This window comes from Hylobates moloch, unplaced genomic scaffold, assembly GCF_009828535.3.
Source record: "Hylobates moloch isolate HMO894 unplaced genomic scaffold, HMol_V3 SCAFFOLD_6, whole genome shotgun sequence".
Classification (NCBI taxonomy): Eukaryota; Metazoa; Chordata; class Mammalia; order Primates; family Hylobatidae; genus Hylobates; species Hylobates moloch.
The window spans coordinates 45,393,981-45,415,744 of NW_026652281.1; the positions used below are offsets into that span (position 1 = coordinate 45,393,981).

Sequence of the window (21,764 nt, forward strand, 5' to 3'; positions counted from 1 at the left end):
TGTAATATTTCACAATATAAAAGAGTTTGCTAAGACCCACCTTTTCATAATCTTCAGCAGTAAAATCTCTGTCTTTCTGAAGTATTTCATGAAGCCTTGCCTTCACACGTTGCTGACAACTGCTCAGAGAGTCACTATCACTATCTAAAAGACCGTTCATATTTGCACTTTTCACCATTTGAACAAGAATGGGTGTAAGCTCTCCTTCCAAAGCTAAAAGCCCCTAAGCATATTAAATAAAGAAAACACGAATTTAAAAAATTAATATGTAAAATAACATTTTGTTACATACTGATTTTCATAAGGTATAAGTTTACCATAAATAAACTTTATTAATACTACAGTTCATTATTGTCATTTTAGAGTTTTACTTGAAAGTTCCAAATACAGAATTTTTAAATATTCCTTGGTTAAAAAAATTTTGTTTTTTTTTTTTTTTTTGAGACAAGGGTCTCACACTGTTGCCTGGGGTAGAGTGCAGTGGTGTGATTTTGGCTCATTGCAGCCTTGACCTCCTGGGCTCAGGTGATCCTCCCATCTCAGCCTCCTGAGCTTCTGGGACTACAGGTGTGAACCACTACACCTGGCTAATTTTTTTTTTTATAATTTTTTTGTAGAGACAGAGTTTCGTCATGTTGCCCAGGCTGGTCTCAAACTCCTGGGCTGTAGTGATCTGACCACCGCAGCCTCCCAAAGTGCTAGGATTACAGGTGTAAGCCACTGCACCCAGCCAAAAATGTTTTAAGATACAATATTAGATTAAAAACTCTAGTAATTCTAAAAAAAATTATTTATACCTTTGCAAAAGCAGCTGCAGTCATCTGGACTCGTCCTTCATCAGAGGCATATATTTTGAGGTCATGTCTGTAGGTGCTATGTAATCTAAGTAAACCACAACCAGGAAATCCTGCATAATCTCCTGAAAATAAATCCTCAAATCACTTCAGCTATATTTTCATTTCATTGTATTTCTATAAATATTTAATAACATCACAAATGAGGATTTCAAAATATAATTTCTGAAATTAGTCAAATTAAAGAAAACTCTAAGATTTACCTTGACCTCCAGGATACATACACCTGAAGGCTCTTCCAAGTTCTTCAGCCTGGACCCTGCCTGCAGGAGTTAATTCACCTCCCCATTTTAGAACCAAAAGTAAAGATGGTTCTTCTCTTCGGCTGTCTATGACACATATGAATGAATAAAACAAAAGTTAAGTTTATTTCTTTAAACAGACTTAAGATTAATTTTTTCTCTGTGCCCTCTTCTGCAGTGAAATATGGCCCATATGTAAGATATTTTCTTCCTTAAATGCTGTTGCCATGTATGTTCCTTAATGCTGTTTGTAAGCAGTTGCTTCTGTAAGGAATACTCCCTTGCTATACCTGCTTAAATCTTATTGAAATTTGAAAATCTCTCTCATACTTTAGAAAAATGGCTCCCAATTTTCTTCAGGGATATAATGTTCCTCCCTTGCCTGCTCTCATAGTAATTTTTTCATTGTACTTAATTTACTTGTGTTATGTCTGCTGGATTAACAGCTCTTTGATGCCAGAATCCAGGTTTTTATCTGCCTTGCTATCAAGCACCCTTTGCAGTGCTGTCCCATAAAAGAAAATACATTAGTTGAAGTGAAGAAGATAGATAGATAGATAGATAGATAGATAGATAGATAGATAGATAGATAGATAATAGATAGATAGATAGATAGATAGATAGATAGATAGATAGATAGATACATTTTTTTTTTTGAGACAGAGTCTCGCTTGGTCGCCCAGGCTGGAGTGCAGTGGCACGATCTTGGCTCTACAGGCACCTGGCTAATTTTTGTATTTTTAGTAGAGACAGGGTTCCACCAGGTTGGCCAGGCTGGTCTCGAACTCTGGACCTCAGGTGATCCACCCACCTCGGCCTCCTAAAGTGCTGGGATTAAGGCGTGAGCCACTGCGCCCGGCCAGATACATATGTTTTTAAGATCGGAAATTGGTGATTTGCATCATTTTTAGGAAGATGTAAGATGACAGAGCCTAACATTTATTCTAATTTAAATTTTATGCAATCTAATAAATTTTATGCAAACAAAAGGTAATCGAGAGCAGCTTTTTAAATTTGAAATTGTGGAATCTCTGCATGTTACACATCAGAGTATTTTCTTGGACAAAAAAAATACCATAAGTTAATGAGTTTCTGTACTTAATTTTGACCTACTCCTTTTCATGGTATTAAGATCTGTGTTGGGTTCTGAATAAAAAAGTAATTCAAAAATAAGCATTATAAGCACTAAAAGAACTTAATAATGATTCTTTAAAGGTGAGAGGAAATCACCCCTTCCCCTGTAGCTAGTTAGCGGTTCTGTGAGCTTTGTCATGCAGACCAATATTAATTTATGGAAAGAAAGTTAGTTACCTAACTTTTTAAATTATTTGCTTATAGAATGTTTTTGATGATAAATACTAAGATAGAGAAAATTAACCTGTATTACTATTAACCACAAAATGTGACAAGAGCAATATATCAAATGTTAAATATATAAAGATTATTATAAATTTGTGTCTGCATTTAAGATAATCATTACTTTAATTTTTGCTACTACAAGTAATACCACGATGAATATCCCTATAGATCAATCTTTCCCTGAACATCTGATTACTTCTTTGGGTTAGATTCTGATAAGCAGAATTCAGGTCAAAGCATAAGTACATTTTTTGAAGTTTTTGATATACTGCCAAGTTACTTTTCAAAAAACTGTGTCACTTTATACTTCTACTATAGACTGAAATCCTGTCTCAATGAATTCTCATCAGCACACTTTATTACCAGTTTAAAGCAGAAATGAAGAAAACACTTTGCCAATATGATAGGCAAGACAGATTATTATTACTATCATTATTATTTTATTGGTCATCTGCATTTCTCTATGAAATGACTTCCCCAATCCCTACCCTTTTCTTTTGTAAGGTAAATCCACATTTATGAATGTGGATACTGACTGCTCTTAGGAGACCAAACTTGTTTAAAGACTTACTCTGGTTTACTGGGTGGAAGAAAATATCCATTTATTTTAGAAACAGGTTAACTGTATATTTTTTCAAAGTCTTTTTGTACTTCTTGGCCTTTCTTCTTATATACTCTGCCCTCTACTATCAAAAGGTGATGTAAGGAGCCCATTAAATAACACTTAGTTATAAATAAATAAGTTCTCTGAAACAATCCCACAGTTAAAAGGAAGTCCTATGCAGTTTTCAGAATAATAAAACCTATCCTTTATTTAAAGAATAGGTAATTTTAAAATTGTATACTTTATTAAAAGAAGAGGAAGCACAGCTAAGATAATTCCACTTTATTTTTCCTCACCATGCCATTCCCTAAACTACTAAGCAAAAGATGGTCCAAAGGTAATCAACAGTGAATAACAAGTTACTACATATAAATAAAACTACTGTATAAGCATTAAGAATGACATACCCTCCTCTTCACTAGATGTTTTAGGACAACCATGAGGGAGATAGGTCAACTGAACCTTACGATTTATTCCAGAAAAATGACCATACCTGAAAAATAAAATGATAAACAGAATAGAACATGTAGGGAAAAACTAATTCTCACATATTCATGCTCCCTTTTATTTGTAACCGCCTGTTTAATTCTTCAAAATATTCTATCAAAAAAAATTGTACCATATATAATCATTCTAACCACATTAAAAACAAAAATGTTTTCCTAAAAATTACAGGCGTGGGTGCCATGGCTCAAGCCTGTAATCCCAGCACTTTGGGAGGGCGAGGGTGAGCGGATCACTTGAGGTCAGGAGTTCGAGACCAGCCTGGCCAACATGGTGAAACCGACTCCACTAAAAATACAAAAATTAGCCAGGCATGGTGGTATGCACCTGTGGTCCCAGATACTTGGGAGGCTGAGGTACGAGAATTGCTTGAACCTGGGAGAGGGAGGTTGCAGTGAGCTGAGATCACACCACTGACTCACTGACTCCAGCCTGGGTGACAGAATAAGACCCTGTCTCAAAAAAAAAAAAAAAAAAAAAAAAAAAAAAAAGACAACTCTGAAGGGATAAAGTACAGAAATATGTAAAAACACAGATGTATGTGTTTTAAGAAATAAAGGAAATAAGATTGTAAGAGGTTAAAAATGTAAAGCTATAACAGGAATATTGGTGGGTATCCATTTTACTTGATTAAGGCAAAATTCAAATTTTTTATCTTTAAACTGCAATGAATCTATGGTCAAGTTAGCAATGTGGCCTTCATTGTAAGCAGTACTTCACAGAAGACACAAATTTGATGTCCTTGTTTGATCTTCTCACCAAAATTAAAACTAAAGCTAAAACCTTCAATACAACAATCTATTTTTTCACATTAGATTTTCCTTCATGTCTCAACTATAGTAACAAAGAGTAAAAAGATCAGACTGTGAAAGAAATTAAAATGGAAAATCACATACATAAAAAAGAAGAGCTATATGTAGTACCGCAATTAAGGATTTCAAAAAGATACTCACATCTCTAATACAGTCTTAAGTTGTTCAAGTTTTGGCTTGTTTTCTTCAATTTCAGAATCATTATTTTGCCCCAGCTCCATAAGAAGCTGTCGTGCAATATCTAGCACTTCCTATGAAATAAATTAACAAAAAATTGAATTTTTATGTAATTTCACCATTAAAAAATTTAAAACTAAACAAGAAAGCAAATACACTTGCCTGTAACTGTTTTGGTTTTTTGAGTTTTAATTTCCCTGATTTATATCCATCACACTTTTCAAAAAGATCAAAAAATCTTATAAAAAAGACAGAACACTGTTAGTCACTTGCAATAATTAACATTACCAATATATGTTTAAACTAACAAATAATAAATGATAAGCTATGGGACTAGAACTTGGGATCTAAGGATTTCAAGTACTGTGTTTCCTCTTTCACTATACATGTTGCTGCTCAACTTTGATTGATAAAACTTAGTACTTTCCTAAATGATACGAAACTAATAATCACCATACTACTTTTCAAAGTTTTTTCATGGAAACCATACAATTATAGTTCATAATATTATATATTTTCTGAAGTCATTGCATACACATTGAAAATTACCTGCGTCAACACATACTTAATGGCTCAGGGTTTTCAAATTTATCATCTCCAAATCAAACACTGGATAGAAATAACAGAAACTTTCATTCTACTAATTTTCTTCTAAAAGGCTGAGGGATTACTCACTCTCAGAATGCAATACAAGAGAGTGATAAGCAAAGATTAAATAGAACACCTTTATGACAATAAATGAAAGCCAGGGCAGACTGATATTTATGAATATTGCCACAATAATTTTAGATGCTGATGAACATATTTTAAATGGATTTTGTACGCATCCACTAGTTTAAATATAAATGGCCAAGAGATGCTAGATAAAAGTTTTTCTATATGATGTATTAATCAAAAGAGTTGATCACTTATCAGAAATCTTAAAATTATATCATGCATGTTAAATTATTCATCTTAAAACATACTTTTGATGTCTCACTTCCATTTTCATTTTTTGTTTTGGTGTTCGATCCCCATGACGTATAACAGCTATGACACATCTAAGTTCCATCCTAAAATGAAAAAATATATATGTTCTTAATTCTCTAAAAAAGATTTGTGTTGTATAATTCAGATTAATATGAACATTTAGTCATTTATTTAAGGCCATCTTTTACCATTTCAAGATCTTTCCCATGAAGAATAATACTTATAACAATCTAGTTTTAACTTTATGAAATAAAATTCAAAAATAACTTAAGAAATGTGATATTAAGCTATATAATAGAATACAACCTTTTCTTCTCTAGAAATGGCTACATTAACTCTGGGATAAAAGTAGATGGACTACAATTTCTGAGCTTTCTTAAATATCTGATCCATAGCATTAGGTCATTACAGACTGAGACTTCATTAAATCAAAATAAAACTTTACATGATGGTTGCTATATTTATATATTTGCTAAGTTTTGCCCATGTAAGGAGAACAAGTATTTACAACTCAAATTACTGGAAGATAAAATCATCTTAGAAGCATGCTAGAATTCAGAGGTATAATCTAGTGTGTGCTAAAGTGTGAACTGCAGAACATAACCTTGCAGGATATCAATTGAGTTACCTGAAAAAAATTTTATTTAACACTTGCGTGTTAAATCAGTTTGAAAAATGCTGATTAAAAACAAAATTAGTTCCCCCCATCATCAGTACGTCTCAGGATATTTAACATGTTAATATAAATATCTAAGTTGTGAAAAAAAAGCATTCAGTCAACTGACATGAATTTAAAGGAATAATTTTCGGTAAGAGAATGTTATGAAACATTTTGGCAATACTGGTATAATTATGCAAGATATGACTTGAGAGAGCAAAAGTTGTAAGACCACTATGAACCTTTAAGTAGCATTTCTATTGGTACCTTTTTTATTTTTATGGCTAGATTAAACGATTCTATAATTATCCAGGCATGTTTCAGTAGTTTATTTGTAACAATTAGTGGACCCTTATAAACACGTATAATCTACTCCTCTATCTTCAAGCTGAATCATGTAATCATACACACTAAAGTGTCTAATCATCATTCAGAAATTTAATTTTTATCCTAATAGCATAGATGACAAGGAAAACTCAATTTCTAAATGAAAATAATTCAGACTTACATAGTTCCAGATGTAGTTGGTACAATTGGGATATCTTCAGCTTCTAAGGGTATTGACCATGGAATATGAAATTGTGGAGCAAGTTCTCGCATTACAATATTTCTTCAAGACAAAAAAGAAAAGATTTAAAATTAGTACATTTTAAGACAAAATTCGGTACTTAATAAAATGAGAATCATAAGAGTTAAACTATCTAGTGATTACATCACATAAAAAATAACCCTCAGAATCAATTCTGATCAAGAAAACATAAAAATCAGCAGTTCTAAATTGATGTATTAGACACATCAATGGGATTTCACAAATTTGAGATTATTTAGTTTTAAAATATCAATCAACATTGGATTCAAAGAAATCACTACAATTACATCATATCTAATTACATACATTCTGAAATTCAAGATTGTCTCTTCTGTGTGGCTACTGATAAATTCTTATCAGTTTATTGAACACCTATAATGCTACTCTAAATCTTGTGCTCATCTTAACAAATCACTACTATACTTTACTAATAGGGTTAAAAATGGAAAAATGTTTACTTTTTGGCTTAATAAATGCTTAAATTTAGCATTTATTTATGCTAAAATTTAGTAAACTCTCCCTAACATCATTTTAAGGGTAAGTTTGTAAATCTTTGAAACATACTATGGGTTAAATGTTCTTAATGTGAAAATCTGAAATCCAAAACACTTCTGGTCCCAAGTATTTTGGATAAGGGATACTTAACCAGTATAAAAGGTAGCCCCAATTATTGAATATTTTTTAATGTAAGTTTCCTATGGATTTGTCATATATATCTGGAAATGTCTTAAAAATAGTTATTGCCTTGCTAGTCTTCTGAATCAAGGTATAAAGAAAACAGGTTGAAGAATATAAAAATGGCATTTCTACCTACAATAATTTTTTTTACATTCACTTGATAATCTTATGAAAATATCAAGTAACATATGCTTGTAGAATGAATTGTCATGCAAGAGTCATGAATACTAAATATTTCTATTTTACTCTGTTTATTTCATGAATGTTAATTTTGTCCATTAAGTAGAAGAAAACCTTTTCCACTATAACTACATGGCAAAAATTTGAGGAATAAGGTATTCTAACAAATAAACTTTTGACTAATAATCAACATGTTATAGTATTTGTAAACATATGAAGTTAAAGGTTTTCATCTATACTGATCATAAATTAATCTGTCTTTGATAAGCCAAAGTATAATTCAGGATCTGGCATAGTCTCTGGGGGTGTCATTTTATGAACACTGATCTTTACTCTAGAATGCTTAAAAAACCTGACCATTTAATGTTAACAGTTATTTAGTTTCTGAATAACTACTATATGAAGGTAAAAAGAAAATTTTAAAAATTCTTACCCAAGTATTTTTGCACAGTCATCATAATACTTCATGGAATTTTTCACAAAACTGAAGCCATTGACATCACAGACATAGGACTGTCCATTGGCCCGTAACAAATCAAAGCCACAAACTGTTTGCTATTTAAAATAAGTTATAAACTTCAAGGTTTTATTTAAATTATTAAGATGCATAGTTTTCTAGTCCTATCAGAACATATCAAATTTTATAAATGCTTAAAAGTATATTACTATATAGTGGTTTACTTCATAATAAGAAATGAAAGAAATTACTTATTCGTAACGAGTACTCTGAAAATACATTATAGAGGCTATATGATTATTTAAGTCTTTCATCGTAAAGTAGATGTAGAACAATAATGCATAAGGGGCTACAGAGGCCCAAAAATAATATATTTGATCACAAAGTTCTTCAATTAACATTTAATTTAAAAACAAAAGCAAAATTTTTAAAGGATCTGATAAAAAAAAACTTGGCACTAGCAGAAATTACATCATGTTACTCAAAAAAAAAAAAAAAAAAAAAAGAAGGAAGATGGAAGTGGAGAATAGTTTTGAGGACATATTCCAGAGGAAATCTTGTGATCTGTTTTGTCTGGTTTTGAGAGGTAGTGTCGCTCTGTCATCCAGGCTGGAGTGCAGTGGCACAATCTTGGCTCACTGCAACCTCCACTTCCTAGGTTCAAGGAATTCTTGTGCCTCAGCCACTGGAGTAGCTGGGATTACAGGCATGTGCCACCACACCAGGCTAATTTTTGTATTTTTAGTAGAGACAGGGTTTTGCTATGTTAGCTAGGCTGGTCTGGAGTTCCTGGCCTCAAGTGGTCCACCTACCTCGGCACCCCCAAAGTGCTGGGATTATGGGTGTGAGCCACCATGCCCGGTCGAAATCCTGTGATCTTTTAAACCCCCAATACCACATATTTGTGAACACCTATAATAAATTTACTTTATCTGGGAGAAGAAAATGGCCAAAAGACATGAATTTGCCGCTCAGGCTCTAAGAACTTTCTGATCTACATTTTATGTTCAATCATCAGGTATTAGTATAATGTGATTTTTCTGTCACAGCTTTCAGAATCCTGGCATAATAAAAGGATTTCTATAAAGCTATTAAAACTTATTTACAGGCTAACATTCCTTCCATGAAAGACACTGCAAATTATTAAGGCAAAAAGTAATTCTTTATTATTTAATAACCAGTAATATATATTAGTCTTTAAGATTTCAAAAAGGTAAAATTTTTATCCTTCATTAAAGGAAGGTTGTAGTACTTCCATTTAAATCTTTACTATACAGTAGTTAGGAAAAAACTTAACAATATAGATTGAGAGAATTAGTCAAATGTCAGAAGTAAAAAAGTTTTTTTCAAGAAATGTTTTTGGACGGGTGCAGTGGCTCACACCTGTAATTCCAGCACTTTGGGAAGCCGAGGTGGGCGGATCACAAGGTCAGGAGTTTGAGATGAGCCTGGCCAACGTGGCGAAACCCCCTCTCTACTAAAAATACAAAAATTAGCCAGGCATGGTGGTGGGTGCCTGTAATCCCAGCTACTCTGGAGGCTGAGGCAGGAGAATCGCTTGAACCCAGGAGGCGGAGGTTGCAGTGAGCCGAGATCATGCCATTGCACTCCAGCCTGGGTGACAGCGAGACTCCGTCTCAAAAAAAAAAAAAAAAAAAAGAAATGTTTTTATATTGTTTTCATGAACATGGACCACTGAGAACTGTTTTCATTCAACAAAAACATCTTACCAATTCTATGAAAGTAACACTTAAAGCCAGTTTCAAAAAGTACGCTAGACAATAACCCTAAAACACTGATTAGCTGAGTCATTTCTGAATTTTAATTTTAATTTTTAATTTTAATTTCTGAATAAACTGACCAGGTTTTCTTTTATATAATACAAAAGAATATATTGGCACCACAAGAATCCCTTGAAAAGGACATGAACCATTCAGATGTATTAATTACTTTCTCGGTTTACTTCTCCAATTATAAGCACCAATAATGTCTTAGTCAAAAAAGAAAATTAGAATTTACCTTTATAAGGATCTATAGGCTTGTATAACATCTTACCTTAAAAGCAAGGCAGACTTTCCAAGCAATTAATTTCTCTCGTGCATTGAGAATAACAGGGTATCGTACTTCTTTTCCTTCACTGTCTCGTTCCACCTTGCCATCAAGTGCTGGAGATTTTCGAGCTTCAGCATGGGCATAATCTGGACCCACTGTATAAACCTTTCACAAATGTTAAATAAATGTATAAATATATATATGTATGTGTGTGTGTAACCAGCAGACAACAAATCCAATGAAAAAATAACTAAAAAATAGTTCAGAATCCAGGCTAGTAGACATATCTTTCTATTTTACATGCCCAAATTTTCAGTTCATTGGGAAAGGTTGTAAGTAATCATTATATGGCAAAATTGGTAAAGTGAAGTTTCATTCTCTATAGAAAACTATTATATTGAGTATTATGAGGGAATACTAGGATGTATACAATGTGATCACTCTCCTCAAATTGTTTTAGTTTAACAAATGATAGATGCAAATAACTATATAACTTACAGGAAAAAAAAAAAAAACAAACCTCCCAAAAGAACATCTTTAAAAGGGTGAGGGCATGAATCTGAGTGCAGATAAGAGAAGAAAAGTATAAGAAAGAGGCATGAACAGCATGATGTATTCAGGTATTGGCAAGTTATCTGATGTAGTTTATACTGTAAGAAATGAGGTTTATAAGACAGAGGACAGACTGAAATATCTTGTATGGCAGGATTATGAATCTGGTTATTATCCTATGGTCAATAAGGATCCACTAGAGAATTTTTAAGGATTCATACTCAGATTTATACTTTAGAAAACATTGTGGTTAGAGAGAGAATGGCTGAAGGTAAAGCGATTAGGACCTATTTGTCACCAACTAAAATGACAGACATGTTTTATATCACAACACAGTTGTCACAGATCTCAAAACCTCACTTACACTAATCACTGCTTGGAAACTGTGGTGGTTATTAGACCTTTATCCCTGGTATCTTATTATTTAATGCCCCTTTAAAGACATATTATGTGTAACACAAAGTTGGTTTTTAAATATTTTATTATATTTGAATAAAATTTGTCTCCATCATAATCTTACATGTTTAAAGCATTTAATAACACTACTCTTAAAAAAGAGTCCATAGGCTTCAGACTGCTAAAGATGTTGATGGTACAAAACATGAGGAATCCCTAATCAAAAAGAAAGAGATCCAGAATAAAGGTTAGATATAGCTAAAGATCAACTACTTTTTCTTGTATCATTGGTAAACTTGAAATATAAAACTAAAATCTATTTTAATCAATCCTACCTTAACATCAGTACCATCTGTGGGCATAAACTCTTCATATATATATGAGCCTGTTTTTCGTACATTGCTTTCTGGAGAATAAACACTACTTCTACTGCCAATCTGAAAACAAAAGATGTCCATTGATATAAAAAAGCAAATTATTTCCCTCATTTTTATGATAAAATGACAAATAGTTTATTTACCATCTATTTCCATCTTAGACATTTTCAAATACATTTTTTAATCCACAAACATTTAACAAAACTTATTATATACCTGGCACTATAGTAGTCTCTATTGTTACCATAACATATATTATATTAAAGAGCATAGAAATACAATGAACATTAAAAATTATGTTCCTAAGATTCATCCAGGTTGCTGCATGTAACTCAAGCTTGTTCATTTCTACTACTCTAGAATTTTCCACTGTGTAAATACACCAGAATTTATCCATTCTCCTATCAATGTATGTTTAGGTTGTTTTCCAAGCTTTGGTGATTACAACAATAATGCTTTCAACATTCTTATGTGTCCCAACAGCAAATATGTATGAGTGTTTCTAAGGTATATAATAGAAGTGGAACTTTTATTAATAGAATGCTCATTAATAGAATGCTCATTAATAGAATGTGCTCACATTCAACTTGTGAAGACAATGAAAAATCTTTATCAACTATTTTAACAATGTAGGGTCTCATCAGCAATGTGTAAGTTTTCACTGTTCTACATCCTCGTTTAAACTTGTTAGGCTTCTTAATATCTGCTACTTTAATGGATGTTAAAATGGTATCTGTGTTCTTAATTTGAATTTCCATCAATTTTTATACATGTATATGCATTTTACATTCTGATACATTGCTAAATTATGTTGTTAAAAGGCTACCTTACTTTGTATTTCTGCCAATAATGTTTGGCCTTGTGCTTATTTCCCATATACAAAATGGGAGGGAAAAGAAAAGTCAAGTATCTTTCCTGGCATTCTGCAGGCAGAAATTCTGCTTAAAAACATTAAATAACTAAAATGATGCCATGCTTTTCTAACAAAGTATATCAGTTTTATAAATTTACCTCTAAATGATACATTTTCAAGAGTTCAATATTTAACCATAATTAAATGCTTGATTGCTCTTAATAACACACAACAATGTATAAAGAAGAGTATTCATACAAAAGTTACAAAGGTGTTACCTTTCTAAAAAGTCTTTGACTTCCACCACCAGCAGAAGTTGGGTAATAAATGTAAACATTGTGATCTTCTGCACTGACTGGCTTTTCTACAAATGGCTTTTGAAAAACTTCCCCATTTACTTCTACATGATCTTCCCCTTCAATCAGATTACATTCTATAAAACAAACATGATTGCAAGAAATATCACATATTCTTATTATATTATCAGGACACCACATTATTATCGAGGACTTTTTTACTAAAAGACCATAAAAGAAAAGTAAACTTGGATAATGTACTTACTTCATTTTAATTATCCATGTTTATGTAAATAACATGTGCCAACATTTATGATACATACGGCATTAAAAGCTATAGTTCTTCAAAATTTTACAGACTTACCATTTCACACTACCACACCACAGAATTCAAAGTTAGACGTGAAATTATTATATCAAGAAAGACTGAGAAGTAACTCAAGAATGCCACCATCTTCTGAAAACTGTGAGATTATTCGTATCACAGATACCGTAAAACATGAAGTTACTTAAGTTAGAAAGTAACTCATATGCAAAGTAAGCCAGCAATTCAATTAGAAAGTTATTTACCTCTAGACAAGAAAAGTTTCCTGTTTCAGATGGTGATTACTTTATATCTTTTTTAAATGTTATTTTTAATCATCATGGGTACATAATAGTTATATATATTTTTGTGGTCCATGTGAAATTCTGATACAGGCATACAATGTGTAATAATCATACTGGAATAGCTGGGGTATTCACCACCTCAAACATTTATCATTTCTTTGTGTTAGGAACATTCTAATTGCACTCTTAGTTATTTCAAAATATAAAATAAATTATTGTGAACTACAGTCACCCTATTGTGCTACCAAATACTGGATCTTATTCATTCTATCTAACTGTATTGTTATACTCACTAACCATCCTCACTTCATCCCCATCATCCTTGCAACCCTTCCCTCCAGTAACAATTATTCTACGCTCAAGCTCTAAGAGTTCATCTTTTTTTTGAAGCTCCCACATGTGAAAACATGCAATATTTCTTTCTTGCCTGGCTTATTTCACTTAACATAAGACCTCCAGTTCCATCCATGTGTTGCAGATGACAGGATTTCATTCTTTTTATGGCCGAATAATATACCATTGTCTATAGGTACCACATTTTCTTTATCCATCCATTAATGGACCCTTAGGTTGTTTCTATACTGGCTATTCCGAGTGGTGCTGCAATAAACATGAGTGCAAATATCTCTTCAATATACTGATTTCCTCTTTTTTGGACATATACCCAGCAGTGGGATTGCAAGATCATATGGTAGCTCTATTTTTACTTTTTGAGGAACTCCATTCTGTTCTCAATAGTGGCTTTACTAATTTACATTCCCACCAACAGTATTCCCTTGCTCCACATCCTCACAAACATTTCTTATTGCTTGTCTTCTTGATAAAAGCCATTTTAACTGGGATGAGTTGATATTTCATTATAGATTTGATTTGCATTTCTCTGATGATTGGTGACGTTGAGCATATTTTCATATACCTATTGGCCATTTGTATGTCTTCCTTTGAGAAAAATCTGTTCGAATCTTTTGCCCATATTTTAATTAGATTGTTCTTTTCCTATAGAGCTGTTTGAGCTTCTTATATATTCTGGTTATTAGTCCCTTGTCAAATGGGTAGTTTACAAATATCTTCTCCCATTCTGTGGACTGTCTCTTCACTGTATTGTTTCCTTTGCTGTGCAGAAGCCTTTTAGGTTGATGTGATCCCATTAGTATATTTTTGCTTTGGTTGCCTGGGTTTCTGAGGTCTTACTCAAGAAATCTTTGCCCAGACCAATAACCTGGAGTGTTTCTACAATGTTTTCTTCTAGTAGTTGCATAGCTTCAGGTCTTAGATTTAAGTACTTAATCCATTTTGATTATGTATATGGAGAGAGATAGGGGCCTAATTTGATTCTGCATATAGATATCAAGTTTTCCCAACACTACTTACTGAAGAGACTGTCCTTTCCCCAGTGGACATTCTGGTCAACTTTGTCGAAAATGAGTTACCTGCAAATGTGTGTGTTTTCTTCTGGATTCTGCATTCTGTTCCATTGGTCTATATTTTGATGCCAGTACCATCCTGTTTTGGTTACTATAGCTTAGCAGTATAACTTAAAGTCAAATAATGTGATTCCTCCAGTTTTGTTGTTTTTGCTTAGGCTGGCTATGGCTCTTCTGAGTTTTTTGTGGTTCCATATAAATTTTAGTATTTTTTTTCTATTTCTGTGAAGAATGTCTTTGCTATTCTGACTGCATTGAATCTGTAGACAGCTTTGGGTAGTATGGCAATTTTAACAATACTGATTCTTTCAATCTATGAAAATGGAATATTTTTCCATTTTTTGTGTGTTCTCTTCAATGTTTTTCATCAGCGTTTTATAGTTTTCATTGTAGAAGAGATCTTTCATTTCTTTAAGTGAAATTCCGAGGTATTTAATTTATTTGTAGCTATTGTAAATGGGATTACTTTTTTTTTTGGTTTCCTTTTTCAGATTGTTTGCTGTTCGCATATAGAAATGCTATGGATTTTTGTAAGTTGATATTGTATCCTGCAACTTTACTGAACTTGTTCTAATAGTTTTGTGGCAAAGACTCCAGGATTTTCTAACTATAAGATCATATCATCTATAAACAAGAATAATTTAACCTTTTTCTTTTCAATTTGGATGCCCTTTATTTCCTTCTCGTCCCTAATTTCTCTGGCTATAATTTCCAGTATTATGTTGAATAAAAGAGATGAAAGTAGACATCCTTGTCTTGTTCCAAGTCTTGGAGGAAATATTTTCACCTTTTCCCTGTTCAGTATGATATTAGCTGTGGGTTTGTCATGTAGGGTTTTTATCATATAGAGGTAAGTTCATTCCATATCCAGTTTTTTGAGAGATTTTATCATGAAGTGATGTTTAATTTTATCAAATCCTTTTTCTCCATCAATTGATATGATCATATGTAGACAGTATAGAGTTGGGTCTTATTTTTTAATCCATTTAACAACTCTGTGTGTTTTGATGCAAGAATTTAGACCATTTGCATTCACGTTATTATTGATAGGTAAAGACTTGATTCTGCTATTTTGGTATTTGTTTTCTGAGGTTTCTGTCTTTTTGTCCTCTCTTCCTTCTTTCCTGTCCTGTCTTCCTTTGTGGGAAAGTGATTTTCTGCCTGGGCATGATGGTCCCCAGCACTTCGGGAGTCTGAGACAGGAGGATCAAAGGAGCCAAGGAGTTTTGAAACCAGCCTGGGCTACACAGTGAGACCCTGTCTCTACAAACAATAATTACTGGGCCTGGTGGCTTGTGCTTGTAAGTCCCAGCTACTCAGGAAGCTGAAGTGCGAGAATCACTTGGGAGTGGAGGCTACAGTGAAAAGTTATCATGCCACTTCACTCCAACATGGGTGAAGAGCAAGATCCTGTCTCAAATACGTATATATATGTAATTTTCTCTGGTAGTATGTTTTAATTTATTTTTATTTTTTGTGTATCTGTTACAGGTTTTTGTTTTGTGATTACCATAAGGCTTACAAATAACATTTTATTACAATTATTTTAAATTGATGACAACTTAACTCTGATTACAAAGAAAATAAAAGAAAGAGAAAATTTTAAAAACTCTACATTTTAACTCCATTTCCCCTCATCCATGTTTTGACTTTCTGTTGTCTCTATTTTTATGTTTCTATACTCGTAAAAAGTTGTTGTAGTTATTATTTCTGACAGGTTTGCCTTTTAGTCTTCCTATGAAATATATAAAAGGTTTGTACACCACAATGACAGTGTTAGAGTATTATGTATTTATCTGTGTACTTACTATTACCAGTGAGTTTTACACATTCAGATGATTTCTTGAATTTTTTTTTTTTTTTTTGAGACGGAGTCTTGCTCAGTCGCCCAGGCTGGAGTGCAGTGGTGCCATCTCGGCTCAATGCAAGCTCCGCCTCCTGGGTTCATGCCATTCTCCTGCCTCAGCCTCCCGAGTAGCTGCAACTACAGGCGCTTGCCACCACACACGGCTAATTTTTTTTGTATTTTTAGTAGAGATGGGGTTTCACCATGTCAGCCAGGATGGTCTCGATCTTCTGACCTCGTGATCCACCCACCTCGGCCTCCCAAAGTGTTGGGATTACAGGCTTGAGCCACCGCGCCCGGCCCAGATGATTTCTTATTTTTAACGTCTTTTTCTATCAGATTGATGAACTCCTTTTAGCATTTCCTGTAAAAGATCTGTAAGATCTTTTTCCTATCCTATCCTATCAGGATAGAAAATTCCAGGATACTGGTAATTCATGAATTCCCTCAGCTTTTGTTTAGTAAAGTCTATTATGTCTTCATGTTTGAAGGATAATTTTGCTGAATAGAATATTCTAAGTTGGAAGTTTTGTTTTTCCTTCAACACTTTGAATGCTATCATACTCTCTCCTAGCCATAAGCTTTCTGCTTAGATGTCAGCTGCCAGTTGTATCAGAGCTTCTTTATATGTTATATACATCTATTCTCTGGGTGCTTTAAAGATCTTTGTTTATCCTTGACCTTTGGGAGTTTAATTAATATATGCCTTGACATAGTCTTATTTGGGTTAAATCTTCATATTCTTCTATGACCTATGGATATTCATATTTTCTTTAGGTTTGGAAATTTCTGTTATTGTTTATTTCAATAAACTTTCTACCATGATCTATGTTCTCTTTAAGAGCACTAATTATTGGATTTGTCCCTTTGAGACTATTTTTAAGATTTTTTTTTTGACGTTTTCCCTTCCCCTTATTAACTATGTAGGTCCCAAAGTTCTTAAAGAAAAATGAAGAAAGGAGTGGGCTAAAAAAATGAAAACTGCTACCTGGGAAGTTTGTTCAAACTCCTCTGTCAGGTCTCTTTAGTCCTGTAGGTGTGTTTCATTCTTTTCCTCTCTTTCTTCTCTGGCTAGGTATTTTCACATAGCCGGTCTTCAAGCTCACTAATTCTTCTACTTGGTCCACTTTGCTGTTGAGAGGCTTTGATGTATATTTCAGTTTGTCAACTGAATTTTTCAGTTCCAGAATTTTGGCTTGTTTTGAATTATTTCAATCTCTTTGTTAATTTCTCATGATACAATTCTGATTCCTTCTCCTTGTTACACTGAAGTTCTTGAGCTTCCTCAAGGCAGCTATTTTGAATTCTCTGTCTGAAAGGTGACATATCTCCATCACTCCAGGATTGGTAACTGGTACCTTATTTAGTTTGTTTGGTGAGGTCACATTTTTCTGGATGTTCTTGATGCTTGTAGACATTCACTGATGTCTGGGTATTTACAAGTTAGGTATTTATTTCAGTCTTCACCATTTGGGCTCGTTTGTGTCCATCCTTCTTGCGAAAGCTTTCCACATATTCAAAAAAGACTAAGTGTTATGATCTAAGCCTGAAGTCACTGCAGCTGTATTAGCACTAGGGGGCGCCCTAAGTCCAGGAATGCTACAAACTCTTGCCGACTCCTAGACGCACCACCTTGGTGGCCTAATTTTTTGGTTCTTATGAAAGTGCATTCTTGCATGGCTAGTTTATAATTTAGTGTTCCTGTGGGGAGTGGGACAATCACTGGAGGGTATATTTGACCATCTTGTTCTGCCTCCCCCTCTAGTTTTTAATAAAAGATGATTTAAAGTATGATAAATTCATCAAAATTCCCCACAATACTAAGTGTGAACAGAATGTTAACTCTTAAGACAAACATGTATCTTGCCTTGAGACTAAGTTAGGTATAGCTTCCATGCTATGTTTTACATAACCAGAAAAAAAGGAGCAAACAGTGCCTTAAAATATTAATAAATACTTAGAAATACTGTTGCCCTTGTTATACGCGGTGACTGGTTCCAGGAACTCCCTCGTATACCAAAATCTTCACATACTCAAGTCCCACAGTTGGCTCTGCAGAATCCATGTAAATGAAAAGTCGGCTATCAGTATATGTGGGACCCACGAATCCTGTATTTTCAATTCATGTTTATTCCATGAATAAGCAGACTGGCACAGTTCAAACCCATGCTGTTCCAGGGCCAACTGTATTTCCAAATTCTTGGCCAGTATTTAGTTTTTGGCATTGTAGCATGAAGTTTCTAATGCTTAATTCAATAGTCATAGATAAATCACTTGTTCACCATTAACCAATACAAATTTACTTGTATGTAATTTCAAAATTCTAACTCATGATTCTTAGAGATATGTCAAAGGTAGGCCCAAGAAGAGAAGGATAAATAATTCCTAAATTATTAGGTAGCCTTTTATCTCAGTGTCACCTTTTAATTGAATGTTTGTCTGTTTAGATTATTTTTTAAAATGGAATAGAATACTATGAATTCTTTAAATTCCTTCCAGTTAATTATTGTAAGAATGTGGCCCAAAAGTATATCAAGTGACAAAGGAAGCTTACATGAAATCTCTTACTCTTACCTTTGGGATTATTTGGGTCACGGTTCAAAATTGCATAACGAGGAAGTAAAATACCTTCAGCTTGAAGAATACTATATACTTCTCTCCTGAAGAAAAAGGGAAACATCCTTATTGTTTTATTGCTCCATTTCACAATGAATATATTATTGTAGTTTTCTTAAAAGACATTATTATTGTTCTACAACTAAAAAGGGTATATATCTCAACGCTTTTTATTTTTTAAATAAACAAATGTCACTTCAAATATTCAAAAAAGGTATTCTGAGGAAATATTCAGCAATAAGAACAAAAATTTATGCACAATTCTTTTCTAGCTTATTGAGAAACTAATTATTAAAACTGAGAACATAAATATATTTTAAAAATAGATGAATAAAGCTGATATTATCACAATGATAGAACATTATCTAAGCATTAAAAACCTTATGCTCAAATAGTATTTAATGACATGGAGAAATGTTCACAGTATACTAGAGAAAAGTGATTCTAATTTGGTAAAATGTGATTGTATGCATGTATTGCTTTCTATAGGAAAAAATATGATAGATACAGTGACAAGATTAAATGGCTTTCGGTAGGCTTTTACTTTTCAAACCATTTAAAATGAACATACGTTTCCATAGCTATAGCTGCATATATATACAGATATATATATAAAAATATATATATGAATTAATATGTAAATGTAGAGAAAATGTTTTAAATTTTAGATATTAATAATGTTACTCTCTGGAAGAACAGAAAAAAATAGCAGAGTGAAAAAACCATAGGGTCTCATATTTACAAAGCATTTTTCATATATATAAAATCTCGTAATGGTAACACAAGAAAACAGAATGCTGGTGAGATTATGAGAATAGCTATAGGAGTGAAACATCGATTGAATGAAATACATAAATATACTCATATTTTATAATTTATTAGAAATCCACGCTTTTTACCTGTTAAATGAATGCTAAGATATACAGTATAATATTTTTCAAAATAGGTATACTTTACCATTTAAAAAATCTAGTTATAGGCTGGGCGCGGTGGCTCACGCCTGTAATCCCAGCATTTTGAGAGGCCGAGGCGGGCGGATCACGAGGTCAGGAGATAGAGACCATCCTGGCTAACACGGTGAAACCCCATCTCTACTAAAAATACAAAAAATTAGCTGGGCGTGGTGGCGAGCGCCTGTAGTCCCAGCTACTCGGGAGGCTGAGGCAGGAGAATGGCGGGAACCTGGGAGGCGGAGCTTGCAATGAGCCGAGATCACGCCACTGCACTCCAGCCTGAGCGACAGAGCCAGACTCCGTCTCAAAAAAAAAAATAATAAAACAAAAAAATCTAGTTATAATGAGTAAAGTGCTAATTTCATCATCAGTCTCATGACAGAAAAAGTGCTCATAACTTTGAATAGTTTGGTAGGCTCTGGAAATTAAACAATCTTGGTTAAGTCTTTGTCCTACTAAGTAGGGAACTACTTGTGACTTTGGGTAGATTAATCAATCTTCCTAATTATCAAGATTCTCATCTGTAAAATTAGGTAATAAATAACTATTTCTGAGTATTATTTTGAAAGTACAATGAATTAACAATGCAAAAACACCTGATGCCATGTTAGTGTACAGTAGGTACTAAATTAATGTTATTTTTGCTTCCCTTAATTCAGCCAACTTCACCACTCACCTATCTTGTATGAGATACTGCATATGCAAGTCATTGATTACAAATGGATTCCTGAGTTTTGCATAGGCAACCGCTTTGTCCAGTGGAAATCCTAAGAACACATACTATTAACATATTCTGTATAATCTCAAGATAAGCATCTATACTTTATTAACTTGAATTGATGCCACCTCCCATAAAAGATTAATTTCATTAACACGTAACACTCTTCTATAAAAGGTATGGAATATATACATAAACTTTGATTTAACTTACATATTAAATCTTATTTTTTCCTAATTTGATTAAGGCACAACAAACCAGTGGTTATATAGCCAAATTTGGAGCACTGACATGTGAGTGAAGGTCTGACTAGTCAGTCACCTGAAATAAGGTAAGATTCACCTCATACACAAAGAGAAATCTATATGTAAATAACATGGGTGTATCAGAATCACCTGGTGATTTTTAAAAAATGTATTCAACATCTCTTCTTTTCACTTAGATATTTTGATGCCTACACACATAAATTAGCTGATAGTCAAAGACCTTATGTGCCTTTAAAAACAGTGGGCCAGGCATGGGGGCACACGCCTGTAATCCCAGCACTTTGGGAGGCCGAGGCAGGGGGATCACCTGAGGTTAGGAGTTCGAGACCAGCCTGGCCAACATGGTGAAACCCTATCTCTAGTAAAATTACAAAAAATTAGCCAGGTGTGGTGGTGCACACCTGTAATCCCAGGTACTTGGGAGGCTGAAGCAGGAGAATCACTCGAACCCAGGAGGTGGAGGTTGCAGTGAGTGGAGATCATGCCATTGTACTCCAACCTGGGCAACAGAGCAAGACTCTGTCTCAAAAAAAAAAAGCTACAGAAGCAAAAATTAATTCATATATGACATATATGCTCAAAATATATGAGCAGAATCGTGCTATTGCTAGGTCAACATTAAAATCTTAGAAATTAACTCCCTAAAACTTCTAGACTGGTAAAAGTACTAATTACAATGAAAACAAATCAAATAGTAGATATAATTAAGAACAGGTCCCCTCC

The 21,764-nt window shown here is 33.4% G+C and overlaps 2 protein-coding genes across 32 annotated transcripts in view; one reads left to right on the top strand and one right to left on the bottom strand.

The window, feature by feature from the left end:
• Positions 1–21,764, top strand: part of GIN1 (gypsy retrotransposon integrase 1) — a 176,229-nt gene that overhangs the window by 91,178 nt on the left and 63,287 nt on the right. For all 7 annotated transcript variants that reach the window (XM_058440667.1, XM_058440670.1, XM_058440668.1 and 4 more), the window contains one exon: positions 21,023–21,106. The gene's annotated coding sequence lies outside the window, so the exon portion shown is untranslated. The remainder of the gene's footprint in view (positions 1–21,022; positions 21,107–21,764) is intronic.
• Positions 1–21,764, bottom strand: part of PPIP5K2 (diphosphoinositol pentakisphosphate kinase 2) — a 99,629-nt gene that overhangs the window by 62,321 nt on the left and 15,544 nt on the right. For 19 of the 25 annotated variants that reach the window (XM_058440657.1, XM_058440662.1, XM_058440659.1 and 16 more), the window contains 14 exons: positions 20,734–20,824; positions 19,063–19,148; positions 12,592–12,746; positions 11,419–11,520; positions 10,139–10,300; positions 8,060–8,181; positions 6,688–6,789; positions 5,518–5,604; positions 4,715–4,790; positions 4,517–4,626; positions 3,467–3,552; positions 1,058–1,183; positions 798–919; positions 41–223 (listed from right to left, as the gene is read on the bottom strand). In XM_058440657.1, the coding sequence (XP_058296640.1) occupies positions 41–223; positions 798–919; positions 1,058–1,183; positions 3,467–3,552; positions 4,517–4,626; positions 4,715–4,790; positions 5,518–5,604; positions 6,688–6,789; positions 8,060–8,181; positions 10,139–10,300; positions 11,419–11,520; positions 12,592–12,746; positions 19,063–19,148; positions 20,734–20,824 (1,610 nt within the window). Of the gene's footprint in view, positions 1–40; positions 224–797; positions 920–1,057; positions 1,184–3,466; positions 3,553–4,516; positions 4,627–4,710; positions 4,791–5,517; positions 5,605–6,687; positions 6,790–8,059; positions 8,182–10,138; positions 10,301–11,418; positions 11,521–12,591; positions 12,747–19,062; positions 19,149–20,733; positions 20,825–21,764 lie in introns of all 25 variants that reach the window. The other 6 variants (XM_058440656.1, XM_032156724.2, XM_032156729.2 and 3 more) reach the window with 3 other exon arrangements.